The sequence below is a fragment of the Tiliqua scincoides genome, chromosome 4 (assembly GCF_035046505.1).
Source record: "Tiliqua scincoides isolate rTilSci1 chromosome 4, rTilSci1.hap2, whole genome shotgun sequence".
Lineage (NCBI taxonomy): Eukaryota > Metazoa > Chordata > Lepidosauria > Squamata > Scincidae > Tiliqua > Tiliqua scincoides.
In genome coordinates this window covers 215,178,434-215,189,002 of record NC_089824.1, presented here as the reverse complement: position 1 = coordinate 215,189,002, position 10,569 = coordinate 215,178,434, and the positions used below count along the sequence as shown (strand labels likewise).

Sequence of the window (10,569 nt, the reverse complement as noted above, 5' to 3'; positions counted from 1 at the left end):
CAATCCTAGCCAACTTTCCAGTGCCGGTGCAACCACAATGCAACGCTGAGGAAAGGGAACAAGTGTTCCCTTACCTGGAGGAGGCCTCCAGGACTGTTCCCCCACTGCAGGATGCAGTGCATGCCTCATTGGCATGGCCGCACCAGTGCTGGAAAATTGGATAGGATTTGGCCCACAGTCTGTGCTCTGAGGCCCTTCTAGATTTCAGCACTCTCTGATCACACCTTCCAATTACATTGTTGGCCAAGTATAAAAATAAAGAACTTGATCTTGGAAATTAAATAAAATTTGACATTTTGAAAATTGAGATGAACACTTTTTCCTCATGCAATGATCTTTACTTGAAATATTTCAGATTATAAATGGTGAGATTTATGTATCATTGTCATTAAACTTGCAATTAAAAAAACCAGACTTCAAACATGATTACACCAGTCCTTTTAAAAGTCTTTCCAGCATACGAAAAAGTACCATTATTGGCTTCACGATCAATTAATTTAACCTAAAACATTGTCAAACATTCTGTATTACAAAACAAAAAAAATATGATACAATTAATGAAAAAAGTCAAAATGCTGGCATCACCTTTTGTTTCTACATCAGTACATAAAAATGGACAACACATTAAATATTTTGTTATTAATAGTTAGAAATATTAACACTAAAAATCATGTATAAATTAGGAAATAATGTACAAACTATTTCCAAAGCGCTCTTTCAAATACACTATATACACAACATTCAAGAAATTCTTAATGTAAGACATTTCCTACTGATGTGATGTTTCAATCTTGAAAATGCTTGTCTTAAAAGTAATTTCAGCAATGTTAAAAACTACATGAAAAGCAAATGTCAACGCTGGTAAGGAGCAATGCAGGGTGTCTTTTCTGGCTAACTGTAATATAAAGGTGGCCATATTCCAGCCCTTCGATGATATTTAAGTGTAGTTCATTCACAGTGCCACTGCTTGGTTACTTTGGTGCAATCCACTGCCCCCACAACCTGCACAGGTAGCCAATCCCTGGCAAATGCCTTGAATAGCTGCAATCCTATACACACATTTCTGGGTGTAAGCCCCACTGACTACAATGGTTCTTGCTTCTGAGTAGGCAGACATCGGCTTGGGCTCTGAGTTGGGAAAATTCTACAAGCGCAGCAGCTGTGGGCTGCTTGAGCTAGCTGGAAACCTCAGTGTCTGCCAGCCAGGGAATAGAGCACCATATGTTTATGGCTCCTTGCCACGGGCTGCTGTGACAACTTCCAGCAGTCACTGATCGGTACATGGGAACTAGGTTGTGTGGTCTCTTGCTGGAGGTATGACCAAGCAGGTCTGGTTGAAGGAACTGGGGCTATAAGTTTGGTGCACTGTATGGCAGAACTGAGGTGGGGATAGCTCTGCTGAGTTGTACAAAGATTTCAGGAAGAAGAACAAGTTTGAAGATGGGAAAAACTAAAATTACAATTTCATGGGCAGCTTACTGATGTCACTTCTGCATAAAGTCTAAAGCATCTATAGTTTGGGCAAAAATTTAATAAAAATATTCCAGGAGTAAAATATACTTTTTTTTTGGCTCTGTTCAAGCCAATATGAAAAAGGTTTCTATATGTCAGCTTTGTACCCCTGGTAGACCAGGTTTCAGTGCAGCAGAGAACCAGTTGTATTCAGCAGTGCCATAGGTACATGCGTGAACCACATATATTGTGCCACATAGCCTTCTATGCCCACACAGTATATAAGTGGGTTTTTTATCCAGCGCTCTGAACTGTGTTCAAATTCATCTTTGATTATTTAACTTAATTAAAACCTGTACACACAAAACACCTTCTTAGTTGATCCAGTGATGTTGAACTCTTAGCAACAGGTAAGTGGATCCTGGAAACTTCAAAAATCTCTCTTTATATAAAACGAATAAACTTTATTTATAATCTATATATGATGGGCTGTGAGTACAGAGCTGAGACTACAAAGCTGAGACTCCCTTTTGGGCACACCAGAGGGAAATCCAGCACCAAATGGCAGTACTGTAAGCTTGGCTGCCCTTGAGCTGTGTCTGTCTGCTACTGCATGCAACAGGCAAGGCAAGGAGTGACTCTAATACAACATAATATAGTGCTGAGCCAAGGCAGCTCATGGGATACTACATGGGAACTTTTGTAGCTGGTTCTCCCTCTTACAACATCAGTGCTCCTTTGCTGGTCACATATTGTCTCAGGTACTGCCAGACTCTGTGGGTGAGCTCTGGGGGTCAATTCTACTACTGACAAGCAAGAACTGTGAAGGAGGTAGGGCCTGCAAAGAGGTGAAAACTGATTGTTTCCCTTTTTTCCTGTCTCCCACCACCTCAAAATCCTTATGGTGCTGTATTCCTGCTGTGCCTTTGCCCCCTCACCACCAGCAGGAGGGCTCATTGCACCAGAAGGGTGACCAAGGGACACCTAATGAACATGCACTTATTTTTATGACAGTGCCTTCTAAATACCACAGCCTCTGTATGTATTGCTTCATCCTCCCTCTCTGGATTTCTTTAAACACTGAGGGCTCCAATCTGTTAAACATAATGGAAGTTCATAATTAGAGCTGTATAACTGATGCACTGAAACGTATACAGTACTGCACACCATTTCTGAACCACTGTTAAGGTACTGAAACTGAAATAGGAAGGAAGAACTATAAAAGCAGAAGTTTGTAACCTGACTTTTTTTGTTTATGGCTATGTTTCTAGTTGCAAAATCTGAATAAGTGGAACAATGGAAGAATCTAAGAAAGAATGGCAGCTATGTGCTTGCCTGGATAATTTGCATGGGCATTACTGGAGGTGCTATAACTACAGGTGTACTGTAATCAAGACTGATGAAAGCTTATCAGCAAGGATAGGATACAAAGCTATGCAGAAGTTTCCCTGCTTACCAATATGTTAGCTCCAGGGGTCTATTCAAAAATTCAACATCACTATTGGTAGCAAATGTTGTAAAATATGAAAACGTGTATTTACAGTAAACCAATTGCTCTCTTGTTGATAGCAATTCTTGCTTCTTCAGTTGGAAGATGAAGAGTCACCTAGACTTAAGTATTAAGCAGTGGGAGACCATTATGCACATGCTCAACCCTCTGGGGTTTTTTAATGTTTCACTTTTAAATGCTTCACCCTTCCCAAATAGGTTCCAATCCACTCCCCTGTATTTTTTACTACCAACAGAGCAGATATTTAACTCAGAAGACATGAATCTTTAAGGCGGCAATTCTAAGCATACCCATCTGGAAGTAAGTTTCACAGAACCTTGTGGGACTTATTTTAGAATGAGGATCAGGCTGCAAATCTGCAATTACAATATTTTATGAAGTGCTACAACACTGGACCTTCTCTCACAGTGCTAAGTGGTACACAACAGTACTTTGCTGTGGGAATTGCTTGCATGCAATCTCCTGTTATAAATGGCGACTATCGGGTGGGGGGGATCAGTGTACTTGCAACCTGAACATAGAAGGAGGTTTCCTTGGGGGATGCTGAGCAGTGGAGAAAGGGCAAATCCCCTCCCAGGTTTGGGCAGCCATTGCTATTAGTCTAAGGGGTCTGTGATGGTTTTCCCTACCCAATAAGGCACCTATTTTCCCACCACTGAAGTGTGGTCTTTTTGTCTACCAGAAATGGGTGTCTTATGAAGTAAACTGTGGGCATTTTGGTTGTAAAGATTCTCAAATGTTCCTTTTTCTAAATGTCATAATGCATGTTAATGCATTTTAACTTAACGGGACTTGATCAAATCAGAAAAGCTCCTAGTGCACCCAGCCCACATAGCTAATATTTATGCCATAAGTTAACATGGCTGAAGAAATACCAGTGTGTGCAGAAATGTATCCAGGCATATAAAAGATAATTATATAGTCATGGTTGCTGCCAGGAAAAGAGAAATTTTTGCTCTCCATCAGAAGCCCCCCCAAGAGCATTACAGACATCCTCCTTAACAACTACATAATTCCACATCTGTACTCCAACTAAACCCATCACCACATTCCTAGAGCAACTATGATCAAAGAGTTCTCTCTGCCAGTTCAGTGTGAGTTACCTAGAATGACCGCTCACATTTCTGCAGTTTAATGCTTCCTCAGTATATGCATCTAATACAACAAGGTACGTTTCCACATAAAATCCATAGTAAACAACTTATGGACAAGTAGCTGAATTCAGTACTAGTAACTGCTGTATGAAACTGCTGCTGCACACTGGGCTGTTCAGCAAATAAAACTTCCATTTGTTTTGTCATGTGCAACACAGAAAATAAATTAATACAAAGTGGGGAAAAAAAATATCCCGATGCTATCATTGCGTGGTTCAGTTAAGATCTATGGATTTCAGAGGCAAGTAGCATACAGAATAAGCTGCAATGCATATGCATTGATGTTTCACATTGATCATGAAAGCTAGAATGGTTGCAAGACTGGAGAATGAAGACAAAGTCAAGCGCATATGGTTAAAAAATGACATAATAATATTGTAACCTTTTTTCATTAAAAATGAACTAGGGAGCTGGGCACAAATAATCCTGATGATCCAGTTACATCTAAAGCTAGTTAAAATATCACATGAGGGAGATAGGGAGGGGTGGAGGAAGAACCTCAGCAGTGTATCAGCATACAATACTACACACAGCACCAAAATATATCCAACAATGAGAGCATTGCTTTGTTACCAGTAGTGCATTGCTTCATATCCAGCATGAAATGAATACTAGTTCACAAACAGATGCTCCTTTGTGCTAAGGGGTAACCAACATATTACGATTAATCAAAAACTGCCTGTACATCCAAGTTCAAAAGATGGACATAAATATTGAAACAAATCTGACACAGATGCTTGTCCTTTTATTGCTGATAGTTTCCATATTGGCCCTGTTAATGGAGGCAGAAAAAAAGAGTTAGAGCGCAATCCTTATGTGATCACCGCTGCAGCTACCACACTGGCGCTAGCCATCATAAACTTGAGAGTAAGAAGCAGTGGCAGAAAGGCCTGTGCCGTCCTGCTGCCGCTGCATCCAAGCCTCCAGCTGCCAGCAGAGATAAAAGAAGAGCTGGCTGGCACAGGGGCTAGGGGAAGGTGGCGGGGAGGGGGTATTTCTAGGTGGGGGGAGGGTGGAACGGGGTGGATCAGGGCTGGGAGGGGGATAGGCTAAGCAGAGGTCTCCTCTGCCATATTCTAACCCCCTTCCTGGGCCTGCTGGCATTACACTAGGCTGCGTGGACTTCTGCTAGCTAAACAGCTTGCAGAGATCTGAGCATCCCCATAGGGAAGGCTGGGGCATTATTGGGGGAAGGGGGAAAATAACCCTGAGGAGACCTCCAGCCTACTCCCAATGAGCACCGGATACAGAGGAGGCCATGCAGCACCACTGCTTGTTAGGACTGGGCTGCTCAAAAAATAAATGCAATCATTTTTGCAGATACATAGGGTATACCTACACAACATTCTCTGTTCAAATGGACTGTTCCATGAATAAACTCAGTGTGCGGGGTGGGAAGAGTGGGGCCACACCTGCCAGCCCTGCCCCCAGTGTCCAAATGTTCCGCACAATTTTGGAAAAGCGGATCTACGTCATGTACAGTTGTGAACCTTTAGACTCACCATGCTATTGCATGAGTGGGGTTCTTGATAGTCTTTGTGTTATTGCTGCACATGACCTTTCTGATAGTCTGCTTAACCAACACTGGAGATGGAAACCAGTGGATGCAGCCCCTTTTCTCTGCTGAGTATAGTGTAGTGAGAGGTTAATTTGAACAGGGTTATTGGGTTGTTGCTTTTTAATAATAGTTTGACCATCCCAAATTCTTCCTAGAAATTCTGGGAATTGTAGAGAGAAGAGAGACAGATATTCCAAGTGTAGTGGAAATTGTTTAAACGTAGACTGCAGCAACTGTGCATTCAAGCTACTTGCATCCACCACACCTGAGAATGTCACCGGTAGTTTGGCAAGGTACTGGGCCTTCTCTCTTGGTTAGACTTTGCTACAAGAGACTTTTCAGCATCCTTCCACAAGACAATTCCAGGATTCAGTGGGGAGAGGAAATAACTGGTAAATCAGTTTTAGGTCTATAAAACATATAAAATCACAGAAGGGTTTGAAACAAAATTGGACTGCAGGTCCCTGAGAAATGTTTGAACTGTTGGGCAAAATCCCATGTTCTTGCCGAGTTATTTTTTCCTCTCATGAAAGGCTATTCTGTTAATCCAAAATAACAAAGAACCTTGCAGGGGGACCATTGCCAGAGCATTATCTCCTTCTAATGACCTGATGCTGGGGGCAAATGGGATGGCCATTTTTACCTGCTCATAGCCATAAGGTCTCTGTTGCTGTGCAGTTGGTCCTGTCTGTGAAGCTCTGTAACTCCCATACTGTTGTCCCTGGCCCTGTTGGTAGCTAGAATACTGTGATGAGGCTCCTTGGGCAGGACCTAGGAAGATAACAGCAAAACCCTTGAGTTCCATAGATGAAAGTTTCATATTGTTACAGATATAGCTGTCATGATGTGCCTATTACTAGGATTTTTCCTGCTTGGTGACCAACAGTTGAACAGGGATTAGCAGAACCTTAAAACTGATGACCACTTAGTATTAGTATATTAGTAACATCCGAAGGTCGCCAGTTCGAGGCCACCGGCACCGTGCGACCTCGAAGCAGTTGACAAACTGAGCCGAACTATTCCATCTGCTCTGAGTGTGGGAGGATGGAAGCCAGAATGTGCGACCAGATCAAGAAAGAAACATCTGAATGTTGTGGTTTCTTGAAAGATAGAAACCTTCTTTCAAATTGTAAAAATCCCTACGGGGATTTAAATTGCCTGCCTATGTAAAACGCCTTGAATAAAGTCTAAGGAGAAATCTGAGGACCAAGAAAGGCGGTATAGAAATACCTGTATTATTATTGAAGATGAGGAATACTGAGTGGGAGATACAAGCAATGAGCACAAGGCCAAACATGACACATATTTGCTTAACTTGCAATTTTATTTGATATTACTAAACTATGGGAGCCAGAAACACTTGGTGATCTATTGGAAATCATGTAGAGATCCATCAGTAGATTCCACTCCTGCCTGCCCCCAGAGCAGAGAACATTCTGCATTATACTTTCCTGGTTGTTTTTCGTTTAGGTCTTAAAGAATACAGAGAGTAAATTTCAGTCTCAGCTACTTGATGGGCATTCGTCCAAATGAGCGTTGAAAAAGTGAACACACAGAGGAGCCTTGTAGCAAGCAGCCTGAAAACAAAACAATTTATCTCCACATAAGCTTTCATGGATTGCAGGCATCTTCATCATGCTGTGCATCTGCTGAAATGGATTGAAGCCTCTGAAAGTTTTATACTGAATAAACTTGTTTTTAAGGTGCTTCCAGTCTCTCTTTTGTTTTTCCCCCCCACAATAGATTGTGGGGGTCCACTCCTATGGGCAATTCACACTTGTGGAACTCGAGTTCCACCAGCACTGGTTGCTGAAAAGCTGCCATAAAGCACGTTCCGCCACACCAAATAGCACACTGCTGGAGTGTCGGCAGGAAGTGCTACTGGACCACTGGCAGCACACTGCAGCAGGTACACCAGTGCAGGTGGCAGAAGGGAGTAGGGGGGTAAGAAAGGGGTGGGGAGGGGTGAAACTGGATGGGGAAGCTGCAGGGGGGGATTGATCAGATGGCGATGATTGATCAGATGGCGATGATGTGTGCGAGATCCTACCACCTCCCTCAGCAGCCTCCCTGCCCCCTTTCCCTTCTTGGATTTGTGCCAGTGAAATTGTTGGCACAGGTTTAAGGAAATCCATTGCTAGGAAGGAGGCTTACAGAAGAGAAAGGGTACCCTTTCCCCTCCAAAGCCTCCTGTGCCCCCCCCCACTGGATAAAGCACATGTATTTTCAGTGCAGCTGGACCAGCAGGGGAAGGATAGGATTGGACTGTAAGATTGCTACGTGGAAATTGAAAAAGTGGTCTCTTTTTGCCTTCATAGCAGTAAAACGGTATCAGAATTTTTCCAGTGCCCATGTGGCGGATTGCAAAGAAGGCAACTGAATGTTTACTTTTATAGTGATATATTAACACTTGTTTATATATGTAGAATGTAGAATTGCCTGCATCTTTTGATTGGTTGATGATGAACATGTGGAGCTTATACAAACAATTGTTCCAACTAGCTAGTTATTTAATATGACTGGCAGCAGCTGTTGATCTATCTGTGTGTCTACCTGGAGATGCCTGGGACCTTCTGCATGCAAAACAGGTGCTGTACCACTGAGCTACAGCCACTCCCTTCCATGGTTTTTTTTAAATCAAAAGACAACTGTGAAGGACTGTGCACTATAGTGGCTAGAGCAGTGGTTCTCACACATTTAGCACCAGGACCCACTTTTTATCTGTCAGAATCTGTCAGGACCCACCAGAAGTGATGTCATGACCAGAAGTGACATCATCAAGCAAGAAAATGTTTTACAATCCTAGGCTGCAATCTTTCTCACACTTACCCAGGAGTAAGTTCCATTTACTATCATTGTTAAAATAATATATATAGTAGCTTGTTAAAAGTACAAGTCCGTAACATTTCCCCAAATGCAGTAACATACCATGGTAGCATCAAGTCTAACATATTAAAAATAAAATATTGAGAAGAATGGGGACCCACCTGAAATTGGCTCACGACCCACCTAGTGGGTCCCAACCCACAGTTTGAGAAACACTGGGCTAGAGTGTAGGATTCAGACCACAAAGGCCCAGATACAAATCCTTGATTGGGTACAAAATTTACTGCCTGACCTTCTATCTCTCAGCCTAACCTACCTCACAAGGTTGTTGTGTGGGGAAAAAGGTTTGGGACTATGTGCTGTCCTGTTTGGAGGAAGGGCAGAATAAAGATGAACAAAAGAAAAGGACAGACACTGTTATGCACAATCTAGTTACAAGTACAGCAAAAAGTGCTAGTACCTCCCATAATGCAGGGGATCCACTCCAGAAAGTTAAGCGTTATGTGAAACAGTGCTACAGAATACACTGTTATCTTATAATTATAGAAGAGGAACTGATTGGCCCAGGATGCACTGTTCTTACTGACTAGAACAGGTATCAATCACACCAGGACAAAGAGCACTGTAGCAAACCAGCACTAAAGGAGGCAGTGTTATGGGAAGCATTCCTGAACATGATTCCTCACCGTAACCTTGCTGTTGTCCTGGATAGCTTTGTTGATTAGGGTACTGCTGCTGTGAATATGTCTGCTGTTGTGCAGCTCCTTGTTGGTATCCCGCCTGCTGTTGGCTATACTGAGAATTTCCTAAAGAAGGAAGAACAAGAGGGCTTAGTTATTGGCTAACAGGAATCATAGAACCACGAAGATCTGGTCCATATGCTCAAGAATCCCCCATGGGGACTGCTCCTCAGAGGAACAGCCACCATGTTACAAGTCCTACGTTTAGCATCTACAGCCCTATCTCCAATTCTGGGCACCCCACTTTTAACGAGGATGCAGCTAATCTGGAGCAGGTTCAGAGGAGGGAAATGAAAATGGTCAGGAGTCTGGAAAACAAGTACTATGAGGAAAGGTTGAAAGAACTGTGTATGTTTAGCCTAAAAAGGCTAAGGGGGGATATGATACCGCTCTGACACGGGCTATCACTTGAAAGAGGGCAAAGATCTCTGCTGCCCCAGAGAGTTCAACTAGAACTAATGGTCTTCAGGTGCAGGAGAAGAGTTTTGGTTGGATAGCAAAAAGTAATTCTTAAAAGGTAAGAGTGGTTCAACAATGCAAAGAATTTCCCATGGAGGTGCTGGGTTCTCCCTCACTGGAGGTCTTCAAGCAGGCTCATTCTGGAGATGCTCTAGAGAGGATTTTCCTGCCTCTAGCAGGGGGTTGAACTAAATGGCCTTGAATATCCTCTTCCAACTCTATGATTCCAATTTTTTTGGCAGACTGGAGAATGCTGGGATCAGATACTTTTTCTATTGACCTGCATCAGCTGACAGGCAAACAAGCAGTCTGCACAGACAATAATAATTTTCCCCCAATAAAAACATCTGTACCTATTTTTAAAAAGTCAAATTTTCTTAAAAACAATTGCATGTCTGTACTGCAAGCAAGAGTAAAAATACAATGCACGTACTTGAACACGTGCCCAAGACTGGTATGTTCTACAAGAAACGCTTCCATACTGTTTAGTCTTACCTCCTTCATAGTAGTGCTGTGTGGAATCCTCAAATGATCTGTCATAGCTTTGCTCGGAATAAGATGACTGCTGGTAGGCATAATCACCGTGACCTACAGGCAGATGGTAAAACACATTCAAGAACAGAGCATCCGAAACAGAAAGCTGAAAAAATTGCAAAATAGTTACATAAGTGTTGTTTAAACGCAGGGCAATTAATTTAAAACCAGAAGGGCATGTTCGCACTATTTATTTATTTAGGAGATTTCTATACCACCTTTCTCCAGGCAACAAGCAAATGTACATTGCTTATATACCAGTTTAATTGGAGACTTAATGGTTCCCTCCCCCCTTTCAAAGAATCCTAGGAACTGTGGTGCTGAATATTCTGAAAC

General features: G+C 42.4%; 1 protein-coding gene across 3 annotated transcripts in view; it reads right to left on the bottom strand.

Moving 5' to 3' along the window:
• Window positions 1-316: 316 nt before the first annotated feature.
• The window catches only part of SS18L1 (SS18L1 subunit of BAF chromatin remodeling complex), a 29,510-nt gene continuing 19,257 nt past the window's right edge, over window positions 317-10,569 (bottom strand). For all 3 annotated transcript variants that reach the window (XM_066623590.1, XM_066623591.1, XM_066623592.1), the window contains 4 exons: window positions 10,195-10,287; window positions 9,187-9,306; window positions 6,318-6,445; window positions 317-4,888 (listed from right to left, as the gene is read on the bottom strand). In XM_066623590.1, coding sequence (XP_066479687.1) covers window positions 4,862-4,888; window positions 6,318-6,445; window positions 9,187-9,306; window positions 10,195-10,287 — 368 coding nt within the window. In that variant the 3' untranslated portion in view covers window positions 317-4,861. The remainder of the gene's footprint in view (window positions 4,889-6,317; window positions 6,446-9,186; window positions 9,307-10,194; window positions 10,288-10,569) is intronic.